Raw genomic sequence first — 24535 nt, 5'->3', positions numbered from 1 at the left:
CACAAAGCTACAGCCACATTAGCATCTGTAAATTAAATATGATCTGTGCCACAGACTTAGCTAAGTAATAGGAGAGATGTTTCACAGACCAAGACTTGGAGAAGACTAATGTCAGCAACAAGAAAAGAGTGCTATTTGTTTTGTTTTGTTGTTGTTAGTTGCCTGGTTGAACTTTTATTGAGGTTTTTCTGATGTGAGAACCTTGACCTGGAAGCCTTCCAGGCACAGACCTCAGCTGGCATTCTGCAGAAATCCTGTGGACGCAGAGCTTGTGTGGTTACAGGTGCACAGCATACTTGCAGCATACATACACACAACAGCGTCTGCTTCTCTAGAAGTAATTTATAATTCTAGGCAGAATTGCAGTGCTAAGTTACAATGGTATATGTTAGAGAGAAGTCTAAAAAGAAGACACTTTCCCCTCAATTGAAACTTTGGAATGAGGTTCTAGCCTTCATTTCAGCTTGTACAACATGTAGAAGTTAAAGACAAAAAAAGATCCTCTTTCTCTCATCACTATAAAACTCTCGATCACAGCATTATTAGACCTTTTTCATTAGACATTAGACATTGCTCATGCAACGCCCACTGACAGTTCTGTTCTTTCTTCTTCAAATACATCATAATGGTATCCTATCTGAAATTCAAGTCTGGTAAATATAATAAATTTGATTGTAACTTAGATTCCCTAGCTACTAGGGTGTGGGGTAGTTCTGTGGTTTGTGTTGTTGTTTTTTTTTTTTTCAGGGAAAGTGCTGAATCTAAAAGAGAAAAAGCTGCAAATTATACCTGACAGTTCTAATGTGCTTATAACTATTTTAATAAAAGGTGTTGTGATTCATCATAGATAGCATGTCTTGTAAAAACAGCTTGGGTGAGCTGAGAAAATAATGCTAACAGCTTTGCAAAACTTAACTTACGGTTTAAAATAATTTGGGTGGTATGGAAAATGGGGATGACTCTGAAGACTATAAAGTGTTCCAAACTACATTCAATTTACACTTGCAGAATCTGTTTTTGTGTAAAACAATGGCAGTAATTTCTACTTTAATAGCTGTCAAGGGCAGATTAATATCAAACATGGAGAAACTAGGCAAAAAAACTTTTGTGAGTAAATATCTTGCAATTTTTGCCATTTGCTAGACTGAAGGATGTAGTTTAAAATAAACACTTTGTATTCATAGGCCTAACACATAGTACTATTACCAGTCAGAAAAAAGGGTTTTATATTTTACAGGGTCAATGTTATAACTCCAAGATTCATAGGTGAAGGCAGGGCAGAGGACTTTGATGGTAAAGGTAAAGGACTCAGAGAGAAATGAGTGGGAACCTGAAGTACAAATAGTGGCACTCTTGTCCTTTGACCCAGGACTTAATCACCTGAACAAAACTGCGTCACTTCTGTTTATAGATGACCTAGAATTACAGCACAGCTAGGGGAAGCAACATTTTATTTATGCCATTTAGATAGAAAGCTTGAGATTAAAAAAAAATCAGCTGCATCTTGCAACCAAAAAATTAATATAATCTTCCTACTTCAAGATTTAATTAAAAAAAAAAATCAAACTATGGGCTAGTGACCCAGAATCTTCCCACTCCGTTTTCATAGGGGAAGGAATCTTTACAGATTTATTTTGTATCATTTGTATACCTATCTACAGATTGCATAGAATCACAGAAATTCAGGGCTGAAGGGATCTCAAGAGATCACTTTCTCAAACCACTTCACTGGGGCAAATGAAGTATGTATAAAACAGTCCCAATAGATTGGTCCAGAAAAAATATTCCTGTGAGGGGTATTTTGCAGCCCTTCTACATAGCTTTTTCCACTGCTTCCCTATACTCGTAGTGAAAAGGATTTTTCAAACCTAGAAATTAAACTGATTCCACTTGCATTTTCCTAAGTGGACAGTGAAGAACAATTGATCACTATCCTTATAAATGGATGGGTTTTTGCATGTGTTTTGTGCGCTAAAAGATGCCAGTACTTCCCTCTATTTTCCATTTACTGCTTCATCTGTATCTAGTAGGCAATAGATAGAAGAAGGACATTGGTTTAACATGACCTGTTCCTGACAAAGTCATGTCAGCAAGTTTTTATCACCTTATCATGTTCTAGGCATTTAGAAACTGCTTTTTTTTTTTTTCTAGAATGCAGGAAGTTATTTAGGCTACTTAATTATAATTTATTTGGTTTCTCTTCAATCTCTCTCTCTCTTTTTTTTTTTTTTTCTCTAAAAGAGTTGTTAGGTTTCCCGTGTCGTTTCAATTCTCCACGAGTTTTCAAAGATATCAGAAACATCTGGAAATGGTTCAGAGCTTACATGGGCTAGTTCCTGAATCACTTCAGGAGGCAGATGCAGAAAGTGTGACTGTATCTTTTACCTAACTATCTTCTGTCTCTTTCTTAAAAGGCTATAGTCTCTTCTCTCTCTTCAGAATGTAAGCTACAACAAATTAAAATAGTTATAGCTAGGAAAATTTAAAAACAGAAGGTAAGTTGAAGATCAGCTAATAGGTGAGCAGGAGCATAAGACAGACACAGACATCCTTGGATTTAAAATCAGACGTAGACTCCAAGAGATCCAAAGAGCTGAAATTTTATTTTTTTTAAAGTCCTTAATAATCAACTAGAAAATATTCCAGTAATGTGATATTTGCAAAAAGATTTACAAATAGCTTTTGTCTTTGAAGATTATTTCCAGTTCTATCTCTGCCTTGCTTCAATGTCATAGACAAGTCACTTCAGCCTACTGTGCTTCATACTACCACAATAATGCAATCAGCCCCTAGCAACCCTCCACAGATGCTATAATACTTCATCCTTGTTGAGGTACCCCAGTCCTTCAGAGTAGTGGAGTCTCCTGTTGCTCTCTCTGCAGGGAGTCTGGTACATCCCCAACTACCAGTGGTAGTTGAGCTTCTGGTCATCAGCAATCTAGTTTCTGAATACATAGAATCATAGAATCATAGAATATCCTGAGTTGGAAGGGACCCATAAGGATCATCAAGTCTAGCTCCTGGCACCACACAGGTCTACCCAGAAATTCAGACCACATGACTAAGTGCACAGTCCAAATGCTTCTTAAACTCCAACAGACTTGGTGCCGTGACTACGTCCCTGGGGAGCCTGTTCCAGTGTGCGACAATCCTCTCAGTGAAGAACCTCTTCCTGACACCCAGCCTGAATGCATTTAACATGACTTACAGTAAAACAGAGACTATATAAAAAGAGATTAAGGAGCAGAGGAACTAAGAGGAGGAAAGGAAAACAGACATAGATTGCATGGGCATGAAGTAATTAACTGCTGGTTCATATGTAACAACAGTTAACCCACAGTTTGTTCAATACAATAATGCAATACTTACCCTTCAGAATGGCCTTCTACTTCCTCCATCCAGGTCTGGTAAGAGAATTGGGCTCTTTTGGGTGCCAGGATGTCATCAAGTGTCATGGACAGGTGTCCTGAGGATATGTGGGGTAATATCACACCATGGACACTCCCTGGTTTCCAGCAGGTGGCCTATAGGCTCTGCTGGTCCTCGCTCCTCCACTGCTGGCACAGCTTCCTGGAGCTTCTTGGTGCTTATGAAATGGGATGCTCCAGGTTGACCTCAGGTCCTCTGAGTCAAAATAGCAGTCTCTCTTGCTGCTGTGGAGTACAAGTTTGCTTTCATCAGACCCCTTCTCTCTACCCACAGGGCCCTACTCATCTAAGCTTAGGAGCAGCCTAGCATGGTAAGTACCCTCCTAAATATCTTCATCTTCCCCAGGCAAGCAGGCAGGCAGTCTCTGCAACACTGGATTATATGCCTATGCATTACAGCTGATTTGTTGTGGATCCTCACCAACACTGTATGGGTTCCCCTTTTGTGTTGCATAAATGTGAGGCAGGGCCTGCGCTCAAGGAGAAGAACCAGCATCATACAGGTGTCCTATCTGTGCTCTGGCCTGCTCCAACAAAATCTCTCTATTACAGATCAGAGAGAAGCTGTAACTAAGCTATGTGAACGTAAGATCCATAAACACTGTGAATGCCATGTGCACGAGAGACCACCCCAACTTATGAACATGAGCCAGCCTGTGGGTCTTGGTATCCTCCTATCTGTATAGCTTATGTCTCCTTGGACATCCACAGTTCAGATCCCAGCACGTACTGATTCCCTCAAGTCCCTCAAAACTCTTCGCCTTTCCAGATGGGGTCTGACTAGAAGTCTGCACTGGGTGTACTCAGGTGTACTCCTGACAAAGCCAACAGTTCCTGCCTGAATGGAGCCAGGTGGGGACCTGTGGTGGTTTTACCGTGCTGGGCAGCTAAACCCCACAACCGCTCTCTCACTCCCCCTCCTTTAGATAAGGAGGGGGAGAAGTAAAGCAAAGAACAACTCACGGGTTGAGATAAGGATAATTTAATTAAAGGGAAATAATTATAATAATTAAATAAAGACTACCATGAACTAAACAATTTAACTAAGGGGAAATAAAAAGGAAAGGGGAAAAAGGGAGGAAAACAAACAAACAAAATAAATGAAAGCTATATGGAAGTGCAGAGGAAAGAAATTACTCTCTACTTCCCACAAATGAGCGATGATTGACCACGTCCTTGAAGCAAGGCCTCAACGCACGCAGCCAGTGTTCGAGAGGAGGACCGACGTCTTCTCAACGAGAGCCCACCCCTCCCCTCTTCTTCCTGTTTCCACCTTTTATTGCTGAGTGTGACACCACATGGTATGGAATATCCCTTTGATTGGTTTAGGTCAGCTGCCCTAGTGATGTTTCTCTCCTCACTTTTTTGCCCACCCCCTAGGAGGGTTAGAGAAAGGCCCAATGCTGTGCCACTGCTGCTCAGCAGTAGACACAACACTGGTGTGATAACACTGCTGTTCCAGCTACAAGTACAGAGTACGGCACTGAATGGGCTGCTGCCGGGAAAGTTAACATTCCAGCCAGACCCAGTACAGGACCATTCTCCAAAGAGCAGCTTCATCCATTGTTTCTGCAGGGATTTGTATCAGAACCACGATTAATATGCTTTCACGAGTGGCCCCAGCAGTCTCTTTTGATGTAGCTACAGACTAAGGAAACCTTCACTAGCAAATACACAAAGACTGCTCACAATATTTATACAAATAGTATGGCTACTTTTCAACTCCCTAAGAGCCAAACGCAGACATCAATGGAAACAGAAAGACTCTGCCAACCACAAGGAACTTTGTATTAGGACTTTCAAATTTTTATGAAAGGATTGCAGAACCTTTTATAGTGAAGGTATGTGTCTACCACACACATGTACCAGTGCTATTAGCTTAGATCAGACCCTATACTAATTTTAGTTACTACACTACCAAACACACACACTTGGAAAATAATCATTCCTCCTCCTTATACAAAAATAGGTATAATCAAAGATCATAAATGGTATTCTGAGCAAAAGAGGTAAACGCTACTTAAAATAATGGAATACATTACAGAAAACAGTAATTTAAAGTTCTATAACTCCTTTCTTTTTCAAAGAAATAATTATATACACTTCACCATCTTCAGCGGTATTAAAGATGTTATAATTTAAAATAACTTTCATTAATAAATCACAGGAGCAGTGCAAACTGTTGTTAATAGTAGCTGTAGGCAGTGGTCTAGGAAAGAAAGCAATGAAGAAGGTTTATGATGCTTCTTTATTTTCAGAAAACATGTATTTTTAAAGTATTTACAGGTTAAAATACTGATAATTCTGCATTTGTTTTTTTAGTAATACTGTGAAATATTCTTTACCATCTTTTTGAACTACATAACAATAATTATTTACAATTATATCAGTCACATCACACTTAAAAATATGAGTCTGAGTCCCCAGTAAATCCTTCTGGTTTATGAAGCAACACAGATAAAATTAACTTTGCTAATCTTGACTTGTTTTATTGTGCCATCTCTCTTTCTTTTTAAGTACGGAATCTATACAATGGCAAGTGTTAAGCAACCTTAACTATAGTTATTGCTGCCAACTCTTCATATAAAACTTAGGGTGAAATACTGGTATAATTAAAATTGATGGCAAAGCTCACACTGATTTTAGTGAATGACAGAAGAGAAAAGAAATGCTCCCTGAAATACAGCAACATCTCCAAAACAAAAATGTGTATTTACATGGGAAGTACTGGTAGTAACATTTTGGGAAATCTTCTTACTAATATCTTATACGCAAAATACATATACAAATATGTATATCTATCTATATAAATATGAAATTAGAGATACATGTAAAAAGTCCAAATAAGACAATTTCAATTGGATACAGATTTATCTTTTTAATCAGTGCTGGGAACACTACAGAAAAATGTTTAGAAGGGAAAAAAAAATGAAGTATAACTTCTTCAGCTGGAACCATGAGGAAAATATTAACCACTAAAGTACATAATGTAATTCCATTACTTAAAATGTTTTCAGAGGACCATGGGACCTCTATTATTGTTGCAAAAGTGCCATGGGATCTTATCACTGAAAGATAAAACAGCAGTTAAACCACAGTTCTCATCTAACAGTGAGAAAGTCCCTAATCTTCAAGGATTTATGTATACAATTTTATGCGGTAGGAGTAGTCTTACTTCAGATCACAGAACTTTTCAAAACACGTAATGTTAGGCATATATCTCTTCACAGAACCGAGATCTACAGCCTAAGCTGCAGAGCCATAGTGAATATACTTATCATATTCCAAGAAGTGCACATTCCTTTATAACAGAGTATTAGTTTTGACCTGCCTTTTTTTATCCACATGAAAGCATTATTTCAATAGTCTACATACCATTTCTTTTATGAATCAAATATTTATCACAAAAAGGCAACTGCCAACTTAGAAACTATATTTTAAAATCTTTCCAAATATGTTGCTAATATCTTCAAATGTCATTTTTTTAATATTAAATTGTTTTTTTTTTTTAACTCTTTTCTTTGATTTTTTAACTTGACTTCAAAAATAGTTCAAAATTCTGAAGGGACTTGTTATATACAAGGTGTTTTTCAGGGAACAACATCAGAACAGTGTGGGAAGACAGTCAGTGTGTTAGAAAGGTCAATATAAATTAATGCTATGAGAGGTATTTGGGGACACATATCTTAGATAAATTTTAATTCTTTCCCTTTCAAATGGACTCTATCATGGTAAGTTCTCGAGTAACTTCAGCAAGTTGAAAATATTTGAAGATAGGCTATATTTATGGCCCAGCTCCTAAAGCAATGATTGCTGTGAACTCCTATTTATGAGCTGAATGGTGCTATCTGGCAACAAAATGTGCACATTTATTTTTGGTCTTACTGGAGGATGAATGTCGACTGTCTAGTAATGAGATCAATATCCATGATTTGCATGTCCTGTAAAATAACTGGACTTTCTGTAAACTAACAGCACAGAGTCATTTTAAGGCTTCTTCATCACAGGAGGATATTTCAGCTTCCTTGAAACTGATCTCACAATTTATTTATTTTTCTTTGGAGAAGGGATTGCTAGGAATTATGGAAATAATTCCTTTCTAGTGAAAAAAAAGCCTTTCTAGTGAAAAAAGCAGCTTTGGAAATTCCTGAAGTATTCTCCCAACCTTCACAATAAACAACCTTGGTAAGAAAACTTTGAGACTCTAGGTAAATATTAAGATATCAGCTGGCGAACTTTAAAGATAGTCCAGTTTTATCCAATCACTTTCTAGTTTTCAAGGTGTACAAGGATTATTTAGTTATATTACTTTTAACAAAGCTTGTCTTCGTTGTGCTTATATCCTTATGGGCTTTGGAGCATTTTCCTTGTCATCATAGGCAGGCAGATTGCTCTCACCTCTGTTAAAACAAAATACAAGTGATATTTTTAAGAGGACCTATGATATCTTGAAGGAGCCAAAGAAGGCCTGGGCTTGTGAGATCTTCTTCTGTTTCAAGTCTTCTGCCTGACTTTGGGCAGAATTTAACCTCCAGTTCTTCACCTATGAAATAAAACACTGATATTTGATGTCCTTCTATTAACTTGTCTGGTCAGCTCCTTCAGGAAAGAAGTACTCCAAATATTGTTAGCGCACTGCCTAGCCTACTAAAATCTTACATTTAGTTGGAGCTAGCTGTCAAATAGTACACAGTAAATAAACCAGACTAGCCCCACATTACTTCTCCTGAAATAAGACCACATATATAAAAGGGGGCTTGCCACCCCTTCCCTCAATTCACTACCAGCTTGTTGTTCCCTTCCCTGACCCTGTTTACACAGCATTTGAAGTCCCCAGAGACCGACTAGCAAGATGGGTGGCCCTCACACTGGATGACTGAATCCACCTCTCAAATCTTATTCTGTCTAAAATAGTAAGAAAGGGTTTAGATTGAATGTAACAGGAGTTAATTTAAGCTGTTACAACAGTAAATGAATGCTGGCACTAAGCCTAATGCTCTTGAGGGGATTGGAGTCCCAGCAGAGACTGAATCCGCGCTGGAACTTGGCCTAACACTCTTAAAAGACACGGGGATGCAGAATTGGATATTCAGGCATGTGGAGCTGTAGATTTACTTGATATTTTTACCCTTTACATTTTACTTTATAACAAAAACATGGAAGAAAATGAAGTTTATGTCAGACATCATTTCTTAAATATCAAAGGAGTTCCATGGGCTTTGTTTCACGGTACTAGATTTTCATTTGTGGATGTGATTTCACATTATGCTCATTATGCCTAACAAGAAGTAACAGCATTTAAGTTTTATTATATAATGATTCAGTGGAGAATTGAATCTCACAGGAAAATCACATCCTTAAACATTTAAGAAAATCTTTTATCAGGCTTTTAATTTGCTTTTGCAGATTTTCAGCAACGCAACCACCTCTACAAGGAAGTCTGAATTCAACATGTAGAAAGCACATGTTACAAAAGCAGGTACGTCAGCTTGCTAAATGTAATGATTTCTGCTTATCACAGAATCACAGAATCACAGAATTTCTAGGTTGGAAGAGACCTCAAGATCATCGAGTCCAACCTCTGACCTAATGCTAACAGTCCCCACTAAACCATATCCCTAAGCTCTACATCTAAGCGTCTTTTAAAGACTTCCAGGGATGGTGACTCCACCACTTCCCTGGGCAGCCTGTTCCAATGTCTAACAACCTTTTCGGTAAAGAAGTTCTTTCTAACATCCAACCTAAAACTCCCCTGGTGCAACTTAAGCCCATTCCCCCTTGTCCTGTCACCAGGCACGTGGGAGAACAGACCAACCCCCACCTTGCTACAGCCTCCCTTAAGGTATCTGTAAAGAGCAATAAGGTCACCCCTGAGCCTCCTTTTCTCCAGGCTGAACAAGCCCAGCTCCCTCAGCCGCTCCTCGTAGGACTTGTTCTCCAGGCCCCTCACCAGCTTCGTCGCCCTTGTCTGGACAATGAAAGCCAAGGAAGAGCAAACTGTACAGGATGGGAAAGAGAGCTTCATTTGCACAGTGGTAGTGTTGTGCTCCTCTGGGACACTACACATGGGGGTGAATTTACTGCAGGGAGAGCAAGAGAGGTTGGCTAAGGACAGCTCACCTCCCCATCAGCATTGCGTGCTTGCAGTCATAGGAGAGTAGTTGTCCTTTCACATTGCAGCTATATCTGTTTCAGTCAGGAATGTCATCCAAGGAAAGGCAAATGACCTACTTATTTGTTCTTACTCAAAGAAAAACTGAAAATGCCTAGCAAGGTGCTGAACTAAACATGCTTACCTATGTTGCATTCACATGTTCAAAATTGTGGGATCTGGCATTCAGAATGCAAATCCCTCAGCCATCCTCTACAATGCTTCTGGGACATTGCCAGCATCCACAAAGTGCTTGTTATTGGCTTACACGGAAAGGGAAGTATTCTTAAGGTGTTTGTGCAAATACTCAGTGTCAAACTGTAAGGCAGAGATAGAAAATACTTTGTCTGTCTGGAGGAAAGCAGGAATAGGGGAGAGGAATTTACTGTAAGTTTTACATCTCTGTAAGAGAAATCGGATTTTTCAGTATGCATTTGTGCATGACAGAGGGATTTTGCTGCTATGTTTTATTGTATCTAAGGATTAGAAAGGATTTTCTTGTATGACTTACTTTCTAGGTCTCTGGGGATAGGGAAAGATTTTGCAATGTACATTACAGCCTGTGAGGATGGAAACCACTCACCCTGCATGTTGCACTCTTGGGTGATTTTGCAATGAGCAGTCATTTGTGTTTCCCAGAGGTGTTTTTGAAGAGTTTGTATCGGGCTAAGGATTCAGGTGGCACATGCCTGAAGATGTCTCAAACACTTCACTGAATGACATTCAACGGACAACACATGCTAATGGAAGACTGGATAAATTCTGAGATGCCATTAGTTAAATGACTGAAATTAACACCTACAAAATCAAATTCATGGCTCTGAATCCAGATCAGGAAAGGACAGCGAACTAAAAGTACTTTAGTGGCATAGATGTATATCACCACACATTAATGGTGAGAGGGGAAAAAAGGCATTTCCGTGTTTCAGAGCCGTGTTTCAGATGTCGCAGCGCCTGTAATGATGACAATACAGTACTTGCTGTTGTAACAGAAAGAGGTGAAAGGTACAGCTTGCTAAGATGAACTGAGTACTTTCTGAAGGCCTTTAACCTAAGCAACGGGAAATCGCACTTTCTCTGCCAGATGCCTTAAGTCTAGAATTGCCTGAAGCAGTTCTCTCTCCAGTCTTTTTCCAAATTCACCAGGTGAACTTCAGGTGAACTTCTGCAAAAACACGAATCCGAGTACTACCAGCCTAAAAACGGAGGTTAACTTCCTCTCGGCTTTACTTCATGTGACCATATATCATCAATTCCCAGACAGCCCAATGTTTGAATGGGACTCATCAGTCTCAACCTAGCCAAAGCCTAGAGAGCTTCAGTAGAACAATAGTAGTGGACCCCCCTTCCCCAATTAATTATTTATTTATTTAATTAATTAATTAATTAAATAAATTTGAAGCATTTGAGGTAACTAGTTGTCTCTGACATAAGTGATTACAGCTGGTCAATTCAATCTGTCATGCTTTTCAGTTAGCACCTCTGCCATGACAGTTTGTGTAAGCAACATCTTTTGTCGTCTCATTTGTAAGAAACTCTGCACTTGAAAAGGATGTTTTAGACTTATTCATGTTTCTGTTGTTACTTGTTCTGGAATAAACTGTGTTCAGTTTTCTGTTGCTCACTACAAGAAGGCCCTGGAGTGTGTCCAGAGCAGGGCTACGAAGCTGGTGAAGGGTCTGTAGCACAAGTCCTGTGAGGAGTGGCTGAGGGCACTGGGGGTGTTTGGTCTGAAGAAGAGGAGGCTCTGCAACTGCCTGAAAGGAGCTGTGGGGAGCTGGGGGTCGGCCTCTGCTCACAGATAATAGGACCAGAGGGAATGGCCTCAAGTTGCACCAGGGGAGGTTCAGGTTGGAAATGAGGAGACATTTCTGCTCAGAAAGAGCAGGCAGGCACTGGGACGGGTTGCCCAGGGAGGTGGTGGAGTCACTGTCCCTGAGGGTGTTCAAGGAGAGGTTGGACGTGGTGCTTGGGGACATGGCTTAGTGGGTGACATTGGTGGTAGGGGATGGTTGGACCAGATGACCTTGGAGACCTTTCCCAACTATAACGTCCCTGTGACTCCACGTTTCCCCTCCACCACCACCCAGCCGGGCTCTCTGCGCCGGGGGGGTGCCCGCAGCCTTCCCCCTCCATCCCGCGGCCTCAGCCCGGCCGCCGCGCATGCGCCCCCGCGGCGGCGGAGCGGCCGCGTCCATGTCGGCGGCCGGCTGGAAGATGGCGGCGTGGAGAGCGGCGCTGGCGGCGGCCGCCCGCGCTCCGCTCCGGGGGCGCCTCGCCGCGCTGCGGCCCGCCCGGAGCCAGCGGCGCCCGGCCGGCTGGAGGGGGGCCGCCGCCGCCGCCGTCCTGCTCGGGGGGGGCTCCGTGGCGGCGTGTTACGGCGGCTGGCGGGGGCGGCCGGGGGCGGGCGCCTTCCTCACCGTCCTGGCTCAGGTAAGGCGCCGGTCAGCCCCGCTCCGGGCAGCCCTCGCCGCTCGCCCCGGGGGCCGGGGGGAGGCCGGGGGGGCTGTGTGGGGAGCGGCCTGCGGGAGCCGAGTGCCGGCGGAGTGGGGGAGCCGCTGCCGTGGAGGGGTCAGGAGGGGCCCCCCGGCAGCTGTGTTTGGGCAGAGGTGCTCCTGCTTCGCGTGGTTCTCAATAATTTGGGTGTTTTCTGCGGTGGAAGCAAGCAGGGGGGGCCTGACAGCCCCGAGGGGTTCGTGTGGTGGTCGTGGGGATGTGGCCCGTGCTGAGCTGCCCGTCTGGTGGCAGCTTCCAGGGCTTGGCTTCGGGTCTGCGATGCCCAGCCTGAGCTTCAGGTGCTCTGAGGCATTAGCACGCTCCCCCCTTAACAAAGGACATTTCCCCAAAATGCCACTTCTATATTCCACCTGAAATACACACAGCAGGTGGGGTGATACCAGTGGGTACATTCAGAATCTGGGCGATGAACATTACAATGCCTTGGAGCATCAGTACTCCTGCAGAAGGTCAAGAACAGATGCTCGTTATTTACAAAACAATCACCACAAGTTCCAAAACACAGTCACGCTTCCTGCTGTTACTCATTTTATGGAGTGAACTTTTTCCCATTCTTCCCTCAGATGGCTGTCGATTAAAGTTAGTGAGGCTTCCAAGATGGGAAGCCCTCGAAGCGATCTGGGCCAGCAGGTTAGCATGGGATGGGGTTAGGAGGTCAGTGTATGATTGCATTGCCATTCAGCTGCTTCTACCTAGGAAATTTTGGAAGAATTCCATGGTTTGTATGCTTTGAGATCCTATCTCTTAGCAAATATTGGTTGAACTGCAGGCAGGTAAATAGCGATCTTATTTATTCTCAAATCAAGAACAAGGAGTGTTTTTTTTTTATTATTATTTTTGATATTGCAGTCTTAGGTGTTGCACTGGAGGAAACTCCACTTTTTAAATAAGAATGCTTCTGAAATAGGTTAAGTGTCAGTCCTGACTTCTTGGACAGCGCATCTTAAAACTTTGGTTTTCTGTACGTGCTCCCAGCAAGAAAGGCAAATGTTATTGCAGTAGAATTCCTACTGGAAATGTGTCTTCTGCTGTAAACAGCCAGCAGAATAAGATGTTATATTTATTTATATTTATATTAGCTATGACATTTTTCAGCAGCATTGCGTTATGTTTAAAAAAAAATCCTGTCCTTGAGGCCTATTACCTATATGTATGGGACTCTTGCATAAGTACACTGTATGTGGGTATATATAAAATGTGTTAATGCAGGAAGTAATTGCTTTTAAAGACTGCTGGGTTGAAGGGATATAGCTTTGGTGCTCATGTGTTCTTGGACTAGCTTCCAGGTAACACATGGACAGTCCAACGGGTACACTTTATAACTCTGTGGGGGGACGGAAAATCTACGGCTTCTTTAATCAATTCATTATTGGAGACAGTAAGTTGCTGGACTCTGCAAATGTTAAGGAGTTTATTCAATTTAAACTTTTTTGTTTCCTGATAAAAGAGTGTTGGACATCCCATCGTACTTGCAGACAGAAATTCTCCGTACATCTTGAGCTCTGTGTTGCTGCAATTAATGTAGTGACACTTCAAAAAAGTACTTCAGAACTGGCCATGCAGCGCATGGTGCTAAGGGCAGTAAATTGAAAGCAGAAGTGGCCTGTAAAATCCGTGAGGACAGGTTAATAGAACCAAAGCAGCAGGCTGCGTTTCTTTTAAGCAGTTTGGATGCTACCAGTGGCTTCTTACAGACAGAAATAAGAAACAATCAAAAGCACCGCAAAGTGTTGAAACATGTGTCACCTTTATGTTATGTTTTGGAGCACTCTTTGTTTCAGAGTGCTTTTCAGAGCAGTCAGAGTGCTCTGAAACTCAGTGTTCAGAGCTTTTGCTTAAATTGAGATACATTTCTTATTCAGTGGATGACCTGACTTTATATTATCCCTTTTCACTACAGTGGATCTCAGGCAGCTTGGCTTGAGATCTCAAGCTTTGCTTGAGATTAGGCTTGCAGACAATTATGTATTGTTAATGTTGCTGTAGGTTATGTAGGGGAATTGTGTGCAGGATAAATACTGGAAATTTTATAGATTAAGGCAAGTATTTGAAATTAAGCAGCACAACTTTCATGAGCACTGTGGTAATAAAAGTATACGCAGTGGAAGTGTTTGTATTTCCCTCTCAAGTACCAGGCCTAGCATCTGCTCTTGAGACTGCTGAGCCCTTTAAGCTACGATGCTTCCCTGTTTTTCTTAGTAATACAGTCTCTACTGTTGAATCATAAGAATAAATCACTGCAAAATGGGTGGTAATTATTTAAGATGCCTGACAGAGTGAAGTTGACAAAGTGGCACTATTTCAGCATAATTTGAGGCACCGATTGAGTTCGTGTTCTTGTCCTGACAGTGAGATGTAACAACCATTAATAGCTTTATTGCAGTCAGTCTTCACTGTAAAAACTAAATAATTTGTTTAGTTTATGTAATTGAAATTTATAGCTATTTAGGTTTTCCTTTAGTGTCAATCAAACTAGTTTCTATCAAATTACTTAGAAGATTTTCAGCTTTATGTGTGATTCATGTAGTTATTTTCGTTCTCAATATTCGCTGATCTGTTGTTTAGAAAGGTACAGGGAATGTATTGGAATAAGTCCTTATAAATGAGAGTAAATCACTACTGTACAAAAATTTTAGAGCAAAATTAACATAATCTCTTCTTCCCTCCTTCCCCCAGTTTTTATAGATACCAGGCTCTAGTTCTATCTATCCTTGTTATTTACCAGTGAAGCTCCATTGCGTGTCCTGGAACAGATACAGCCGGTGCTGGGATAATCTAGATCAGCTTTTCCAAATGAAGGGTGCCTTCATTCTGCCAGTGTGACTGAAAATGGTGATTATACTGAAGTTCACCAAACGTGTTTCTTCTAAACAACATGCCTGGGTCAGAAATGTACACACTACACTACACACTGTGGTGATACGTCATAAGTTGGTTTTCAGTAATTCCAGAACGATGAGTAATTGGGAACCCTGATCAGACTTGCGGTGTTGTCCGAGGTCTTGCAATTTCCAATCGTAAGGTGGTGTTACACATCCTACAGCTGCTGGAATCCTTTGCTTAAAACACACTGTTCATTGCAAGTCAGTTTGCAGTCTCTCAGGTTGTCCTTATCAGGGTCAAGAATCAAGTACAGGATTGCCACAGGGCGTGCAAGTGGATTTGGGATAGCAGGCATCAGGAAACTGTACCATCAAGCCTGGGAACTTGCCAAGGGACCGTAGCTTCGACCTCATGCACACACACGTTGCAGATGATAAGAGAGCTCTGAGAAGCACCTAGCTGCCACAGGCAGCGTCTCCTACCCCTGCTGAGTTTATTTACTGATGTGTTTAGTCACCGGTTTCAGAAAGAAGAATACAATTTGATCCACCCTCTGTAGAGTGTTGCATTTTGTGCTGAGTCTGAGTCACTCTTTCCAACTGAGGCTGAGTAAAGTTGTTACTGGTGTATATATATATAATAACAACGTGTGGAAGTCCTGTCTGTTTGGTACTGATAAAGGTGATGTTGTTGCAGCATTCTTTTCCAAGGACCAGGGGAGCATTACTTGATAGTTACATTTTTGATCCAGCTTCCCTGAGCTAAGTGGAAAACACAACTTGACCTCCAGAGGTCCCTTCCAACCTCAACCATTCTGCGAACTTAATAACAGTTCTTGCTACTGGTCTCTGTTACATCATTATAGCCTAGTTCTCTTCATCTTCCCCCTTTTTTTTTTTTTTTTTTTTTGTGTCATATCAGCGATGTGCTATGATTCTTCCAGATAAGAAGAAACTCAGTTCCTGTTGTAGAGGTCTTAAATACATAAATTGTATTTGATCATGCATTTGATCTTAACATTTTCAGTTAAGATAATCCTACTCTTTCACAATGGATAACAAACCACTTGTGCTTTTTTAGTGTCTGATATTAATTAAATATTTATTTTATTTTAAAATGTGTTTTGTTTGTTTGTTTGTTTTTTGAAGGAGAAAATAGCCTTTTTGTGTTTGAAAGTGGAAGGGTGGGGAAGAAGTCCGGGAATCTCTTTTTGGACTATGTTAAACTGTGTGGAGTGTTTCACCCTTTTCCAGTTTTCTAATGTTAGCGATTCTTAACAGAGCCAAAGATAGGCACACACAGGAGTGGTGACTGTGTGGCCATTTCATGAAAACTGTTACTCCAAACAGCTGTGAGTAAAATACTTTTTCTGATTAACATTGGAGCTTTAGTTCATTTTCTTGGGCTATGTATGTAACCACCACTAAAATGTATTTTGGAGCTATTGCCCAACACTGTTTGAATGAATAATGCAGAATACCGTAAAGGATACCCTGAACACCAGTTTTTGTTCAGGGATCTGGCACAACGGTAAAGGCAAAATAATCCTCTGGAGGACGTCTTCACAAATCCTGGCTGATAGAGAGCTCAAAGTGCTAGTTCATAAGATAATCTAGGGAGAGTGCTGCAATTAAATGTAACTCAAAAGTTTATCAGGGTTGTAGGAGAAGTCTTTGGGCTTCCAGACATGGAATCTGATAAAGATGGTTTTAATAGTTCAGAGAGCAGACTGTTGGTCACACATTGAGTGCTGGGATGGATTTGTTTCAGACAGGTTCTAGTACATTGTGCATGGTTTTCATCTGGCTAAAAATTTCAATCCTGATCAATAGATGATTCACTAACTAATGTCAGCTATGCATATGTTACCTTTTTAGCTTATTTTCACTTGATTAGTAACTTCTGGTGCAGGCATGAGTTTGGTATTACATTCTTGGTGTCACTGCCCCTCATTATGTGCTACCAAAACAAATGACATCAGTTGCATGCATGTCAAAAGCAGCTTTTTGTTTAAATTGTTTGAAGCAATTTCTTTAGAGCAGTGGAAGGAAGATTTGAATAGCTCTTGGATTCTGATATTTTTGCATATCCCATGTATCCCGGACCACTTCGTGACTTACGTTACACTTACACAACTTTTAGCTCACATTTCCTCCCCTTTATTTATTTTAATATAGATTATATCTAGGAAGGTAGAATGCATATTAACTGCATGTAGAAGGTTTTCACTGTTGGCAGATAGGATGTATGTGTGTGGCATTTGAATTCAGTCACCAAATATTAAAATATATATATATATTTTTTTTTCTACGAACCATTGTTTAATCTATACTTCACATGTAAGTGCGTTAAACTGAGACTTGTTGGCAAATCTTGTTAGAGTGGGAATTTTTGTGGGGGTTCCTGTGCAATCTGTTCTAAAAGCCTGGTTCATGCTAAGGAAGAACATTGCTGTTAAGATGAGGTGTCTCGATAAATATAGAAGTCTGGATAAAATTGCATAAGGATTTGTAGTGATGTATGGAATTGCCCGGAGGAATCTGGTTCTAAAATAAATCTGGTAAGAATATGTACAGCCTAATCTGAAAAATAGACAAGAAGATTCTTGTGCTTACTCTGTCATAAAAATAATAATAATAATAATAATAAAAAGCCAGCTTTTGTTTGATCAAAAATCCTAGAATAATTTTTGTGTTTTAAGTAATAATTTCAAAGCATTTGCCTTTGAGTCTTTATTCTGTTAGAGTTCAAGAAGTGTTTGGACAACACTCTCAGACACATGGTCTGATTTTTGGGTGGTCCTTTGGGGGACCCAGGAGCTGGACTCGATGATCCCTGTGGGTCCCTTCCAGCTTGGATATTCTGTGATTCTATGAAATTAATTGCGAACGCAAATGTAACAGCACATCGAGGATGCTCACAAAAGAATAATTAAGCAAGTATAAAATACAAGTCCACAGTGAATGCTTTAACAGGCTTTTGAAATGTAATGCAAATGTTTTTAATCCACATCAGGCACGCTGAGAGCTTGCAGGCCTTGGAGAAGCCTCGTGCAGACCTGACCACACGGCCATACGGCTGATGCTTAAAATCTGCCTGGTGAAACAAGGCCATATAAAAACCATTAAAATCACAATTACTGTTGTGGGCTGGAGCCACTTTAAGTAAGGCTTATGCTTTTTTCATTACTTTTTGTTTTTTCCTGCTTTACCTTGTCCATCCCACACCATGCTGGGCTTGGGTTTTCCTGCTGCTGATGGTTTGATTCAAGGTCTTTCAAAGCTCTCACGTTTCTTGACAGCAGTGCTCAGTGCTGGGAAGGCTTTTTCTTGGTGAGTAGTGAGTGCAGGCAGTGTTCTTGTCAGCACTGATAGCATCCTTCTACGAGCTTCCTATTTTACTTTGATGTGTCTTTCCTATTATACTTACTATCTCAATAAATATGACAAAGCATGATGATCATGACAAGGCAGTTAAACGTTGTAGGTAAACACACTGAACACTTCCTATTTTTGGAAGGAAATGGGAAGTCAATTTGTCATTTCATTCCTAGGATATCGATAGTCAGTGGCTACATAGGACATTTTAACACAATTCATGCATTTGCCTTCTAACTCTGCTGTGTCATGTCAATATACTCTTTTTTTTTTTTTTTGTCTTGTTTTCTTGCCATTGCATCTAGAAGTAAACGGAAGTACTTGGGTTGAGTCTGTGCACGAAAATAAATACCTTAATAACAGTGTTGCTTCCTAGTTCATCCAGGAGTAAATTAGAGTTAATAGTCCCAAATATTATGACAATGATGTGTTCAAAAACTCATTTTAAAACACCATTCCTGCAATAATTAAGCATCAATAAATCTATGAATCTCATCCACAGGAAGAGCTTTTTAGAATTGGATTAACAGCTCAGCCTTCCCTAATCTTTTTTTTTTCTTTTTTTTTTTTCCCTTCCCTGAAAGATACTTCAGTCTTTCCGAGCTGTTCCTCTTGTGCAGCCAAACAGGGTAACCTTAGCTACCTCTTGTTTAATTCTGTATTTCACTGTGTTGTGGAAATACTGTGTGTATCAGGTATCCACTAAGCGGTCTAAATCAATAACGGAGATATTAAATATATCACAAACATCATTCTCTGCATTAGTGACATACAGACATTGTCATGTTGTGTGCCCAAAATAGAATGTAGTATAGGGAGTATGGAATCTGTAGGGCCATGATGTTATAATTAATTATAGACTTAGATGTTGCTTATGGATATACATTTGTTTCACAACTTTAAATATACGGTATCCATTTCAGCCTTTTGAATGTGAGATATTTATATCCTGAAGTTTTTGGCTTTGAAAATATTTACATTTATTCCCTTCTCTGTGTGCACAGAGATTCTTTGTACAGGTGTCTTCATTGATACTAAAACAACATGATGTCAAATGTAATCTTAGGGGTCGAGGTTAAAATTTAACTATCTTTCATCCGATCTGTCACCTTCTACTTAGATTTGCTCCGGCTGTATGACTTGAGTAATTAAGCAAAATTTAACTAGCATTCTCTAGGCACTTTGATACATGTGGACATTTGAAATTGCATGGTTTTGTTGTGGTTTTAGCTATTATTTTGATTTTGGTGTAATGAAAGGTTAATGCTACAGGTTGAAAGTCATTAGCTGTTTATGCTAGTGGACAAACACGAACGAGTAAGAAAATAGTTTGACTGCAAGTTAAGAATACTATTCTGGATAGAAATAATTATACAAAATAATCTGATTTTTAACAAATACCCCAGGAGGAAACCAATATTTATTTATTGGGAATATTAGACCTATCTTATGTTATAATATTTCTTTTTTATCTCCTTTCTTAGATGGAAGATGTATCTGAAAGGATGGTGTTTCTAAGAACTTTGAACAGGCAGAGTGATAAGTAGCCTTTTTTTTTTTTTTTTTTTTTTTTTTTGTAAAAAAATGATCATATGTGTCCAAACAATAGTATCAATTCTGTTATTATGTTTGCAGGATGAGCTATAGAGCTCTGTATTACACTTCCTTGTAGGTTTTTGTCTACAGGCACAGTAGCTGGCTAAATCTGACTATTCCCAGTAAGTGAGTTAGCATCTTACAGCACAAGGTAACCAGAAGAAGTAGCTCTGAATCTACATTAATTTGTGCTGTGGGGAAAGTCTCACAGATTTCACTGGTGACAGCTGTGACAGTAGCATTAGGGCTGTTAACGTTAAGTACATCTGCTTATTTCCTGCATTGGGTGCTTCCAGGTCACTCAGTGTGGGTACCTTGTAATGTCTAATTTATTTATTTTTTCTATGGTTCTTTGAATGATGTTACTTTACTTAACATAAGTAGGCTTAATTTAGTTTAAAAATATTCCACAAAGACACCAACTAAAGAAATCATCAGAATTAATGACAGCAAATGGTGTGAAATGCTCATTCAGAACACGTACAGTGGGCTCTGTCTCCTTACTGTTGCTTCTGACCGTTGTTACTACTCTGTGGGCCAAAGGACAAGAGAATAGTCCTGTCAGCTTTAAACACCAGCCAGCATTTAAATTAGTTCCTCAAGTCCCATTCAGTGTAGGAGAAATTTCGAGAGTGACTGTCTTGCGGTGATGGAGTCTATAAAAAGCAGTTGTAGCAGATGTAGCTAATAAATACTGTCTTATCAGCACTGAACCTTTCCCTGCTCCTGTGCCAAATCAGCAGGAAAACTCCTTCATCTGCCTCCAAAAACTGCAGACTAACTCTAGCGTAAATGAAAATTTTATATGAACTGAAGGAAATCAGTGTTTCCAGAAATCATTTTTTTCTGAATCTTTCTTTTAAAAGTAGACTTTTACTTGAATAAGACCTATTATTGGAGATACTGCCATATTGATAATGTATTAATGAATTATAATGCAATATTAAAATACAATCACTTAGACACGTATGGCTTTATATGTACTTATATTTAGAATATAAAGTTACATTTTATGCATACATTTCTAAGGAATGTCTAAGGGTGTCATGCATATGTATAAGATGCACATAAAATACTTACTATGCAAATACAAGACTAAGAAAATAAACTTAATGGTATGATAATATTGAAGTTATGGGTTTTATTTTGAAAGTTTCTGGTCTAATTTACCAGCTATGCCCAGAATAGGAAGGCTGGATTCTGCCTGAAGTTCAGCTGAAGGCTGCTCATGGTGACTGCTCACTGCTGAGTCAGGCCTGGCTTTGAAACTTGTGTTGCGCGGATGCTGCTGTGCAGCTTTGTTGAAAAGAAATTAGGAAAGGTCTGTGTTGCCATATTGCTCTGATGATACAACATGGTAACAGTGTTATATTCTTTCAGGGATTTGCCAAAATGAACTTTATTTTTCAGTGCAAAAGTCTTATGGGTTACACACTGAGCACATTGCTTGACTGTTGCTTCTCCTTTTCCAAAGCTTTGGAGGTTAGAAGACACCAGAGCTGAATGCTGCAATAGACAGAAGAGTGGCTTAGGGCTGCAGCACAACCCCTGTAACAGTTCCCTCTGGATTTGTTTGTGAAGCAGCTCTGGATTTACCTGGTAATCTGTCTTTTTTTTTTTTTTTTCTTGGATATGTGAGTCAAAATGATGCTAAGATGCTGCATTTTACTATGACTTCATAACCTCATAGTGTCTGTATTTAAAGTAACAGTGGTGTCAGTAGCCTGAAATTGTCACAGAGGAAAATGTTTTCCCTTGCTCATTTGACTGAGGAGATAGCATTATTAGACTGTGGTTCTTGTTGAAGAATGCAATAAAGCTGGTTGATAAAACATCTGGCAACCCTTTGTACCGAAGAAGATGCTTGATGGCCTTAGGAGTATGGAGTACAGTAGTACTTGGGAATAAGTCGAAAAGGACCGGCTTTTGCTGAAGATGTGAATCAGTCGGAATAAACACTAGTCTCCAAAATAAAATACAAAGTGGGAAAAAAAAGAACATTAACATACCAAAGTAACAATACCAAAGCATTTATCAGTTTAAAACCTGGGTTTCCCAGAGCAATTCAGATACTTTTATCTAATGTAAAGCATTATTATAAAATCTATATTTTCTTTGTAGGGAACAAATGAGGGAAATTAATACATTTAGTTGTTCACATTTGATGTACTTCTGTTTTTAATGCATAACTGTTCTTCACGAGATCCATCTTCACTTAGGAGTAGCTTACTGTTTCTTGCAGTGAGTTGTGTCTGCAATAGAACATCCTGGGCAGTTAATAAATTAATAAATTTTGATGCTAACTTGCATGCATCAGAGAACATAAACAATTGTTTCAGTACTTCAGACAAGTGCAAGATCTGGTTTGTCTTCATGAAATGTCTGTGTCACTAATGTAATTTAGAGGAAGACCTTATAAAAATGCAGTTACAGCAGCTACTTTAAAAATGTGGACAAGTTTTAATATAATGTTTTCAGTGGAAGAAATGCAGTCTTTCATATTCTGATTCTGTGGTTAGGCCTGGGAGGTTTGTAAGCACGTGAGAAACAACTGAGTAATGGAAATAGAGCTTCTTAAACAAGACGCAGATTTATTCTATTTGTGCTCAGCTGGGTGAGCCCTACAATGTGCAGATACTTTTCTTGTGCTGTGACTTACTTGGTCTGAAATTATTTTCTTAGCCATACACCAAATTATCTGGCAGTGCATGCTGCTATTTTTTCCTTACTTAAGCGACAATTTTTTAAGCTCTGGAAACTTTTCTCATTTAAATTGGATATAGCTGGACCTTCCCGTATGAAAGCTTCTCAGCAAAACCTTAAAATATGTTGAGACTAATTTACAAGAGCTAAACATGCTCTATGTTGTGGTTCAAATAAACATTTTAATTTGCCAGTCAAAGTAAATAATTTTCTGTATTATAACAGAGCTGGAGTTCTGTGTAGCTTGCTTGGTTCATGCATGTGTGTGTATTGCTGCTGCAATACCTTCTGAGGAAAAATAATTGTTCCCTTTTTTCACACAGAGCTGTAGTTAAGCACTTCCATAAATAAATTTGTGCTTATCTTAAGCTTTCTCCAGCGACTTTGTTGAAAAGAGTGCTAAAGACTAAGGTCTTTAGCTAAATACGTTTAGGCTGCGAGCTATGGGAAGGACTCATCATCAAGAACAAAAATGGCAAAATCTAAAGCAACTCTTATGCTTCTGGATTAAAATTAATTAATTAAACTTTAAATTAATTTAAACTAATTTTCAACTCAGCTGAAGAACCATCATGGACAGTAAGCAGTGTAACGTATATAAAATTGCTTTTCCTAGAACACAGTGTTTTCTGTTATTGTGAATATGCCTGTTGTATGGAATGTTCCTACTCAATCTTCCAGAAAAACATCGTAGGAAATTGCTGACATACTTTTTTCCCAGCTGCTGTTAAATTTGGAGAACTGACAATGTCATATTGCCAAATGGTGTTGCATTGTTTAATTTTAAGATTCATGTTCTTACTTCTCTTCAGCCTCAAAAGTGTAAAATACAAAGGAAAATACAAAAATTTCGGTGCACTGAAATTTTTATGTGCTAATTGAGCAGAGTTTGTATAGCACTATACAGTTGATTCTTTATGTGAACACTTCTGTAAAAAATAATGTGGTTTCATCTGTGAAAATGCCATCTGTTTGCTGTATGTTTATCATCAGTACCTCATTTCAGTGTTTGGGATGAAGAGGTCCCTGGACAGTACTACTTCTTGAAATGACAGTGATGCGTTCAAGATGTATTGTCAGCAGTAGTGAATTGTAGTCAGATTCCTTGCTGTAAAACTCTTAGAGCAGTATATAATGTTACACTACTGATATCTTTTCCTTCACACTGTATACTTACTCCTAGTGGTAGCATTTCCAGTCTTTCCGAATAGTGATACAAACAGCACAGAGTGCTTATACCAAGTGCTATCGCATGGTTGACTCATCTGGGGGGGGATTTCTGAGAGTGTAGATGTCAGCCTGATGGCACATCTATTTCACTTCTTCATGCCCTATCTGCTAGTTAACTTGATCTTTCTGGGTGTCTGGGAGCTTTCCCTGCAGGACTCTTTCCTCATAGAAGGCTCTACAGGATGCAGTTGTGCAGAGGGTCCTGGGTCCTCTCTTCTTCACGCAGCCTGTGACTTGGGTAGCTCTCCCGGCAGCACTTCAAGGACCAGCAGCCTCCGCACCTCGAACTGCCCTGCACTGTCACTTTCCAGGAGGGAAGGAGCTTGCTTCTACTCCCTTCATTGCTTTGTTACTGAAGCAATGGGTTTAGCTCTGAATACAGAATTAGAAGGTGGAGGGTAATGTGAGGTAGAGTGGCTCTCGGGTCGGACAACGTAGGGCTTAAATTCTGGTTGTGGTGTACAGGCCCTTCTGTGTAGTTCAGTAGAGTTCCCGATTGTGTATCACCTCTATAAATTCATGTTGTGGACATCTGTTTCTAGCCACTGGAAATATCCAGTTGATCTACTAGACCAGCAAAAGTGGATTCAGAAGTTGTTTGCAGTTCTTTGAAGTGCATTATGCTTCATGCATAATGTTTCTTGTCATCCTGGAGGCCATACCTGTGCTGTTATTTTGCCTCTTCAGCCCTGGAGATTGTCATGTTTCCC

General features: G+C 39.8%; 1 protein-coding gene and 1 long non-coding RNA gene across 3 annotated transcripts in view; one reads left to right on the top strand and one right to left on the bottom strand.

The window, feature by feature from the left end:
* Nucleotides 1-11751: 11751 nt before the first annotated feature.
* MICU2 (mitochondrial calcium uptake 2) overlaps nucleotides 11752-24535 on the top strand; it is a 151186-nt gene continuing 138402 nt past the window's right edge. The window contains exons 1-2 of one of the 2 annotated variants that reach the window (XM_084503708.1): nucleotides 11758-12012; nucleotides 21367-21491. Coding sequence is in view for 1 of the 2 variants with exons in the window: in XM_084503706.1 (XP_084359832.1) it covers nucleotides 11776-12012 (237 nt within the window). In the remaining variant the exon portion in view is untranslated. Of the gene's footprint in view, nucleotides 12013-21366; nucleotides 21492-24535 lie in introns of both variants that reach the window. The other variant, XM_084503706.1, reaches the window with a different exon arrangement.
* Nucleotides 13480-15783, bottom strand: LOC311426943. Its single transcript, XR_014687134.1, has 2 exons — nucleotides 14819-15783; nucleotides 13480-13699 (listed from the first exon to the last, which is right to left on the bottom strand). It is a non-coding gene; the product is annotated as an uncharacterized lncRNA (long non-coding RNA).

The sequence above is a fragment of the Aythya ferina genome, assembly GCF_964211825.1.
Source record: "Aythya ferina genome assembly, chromosome: 1".
Classification (NCBI taxonomy): domain Eukaryota; kingdom Metazoa; phylum Chordata; class Aves; order Anseriformes; family Anatidae; genus Aythya; species Aythya ferina.
Note: the sequence above shows the minus strand (reverse complement) of the source record. Positions and strands in the feature narration are given on the sequence as shown.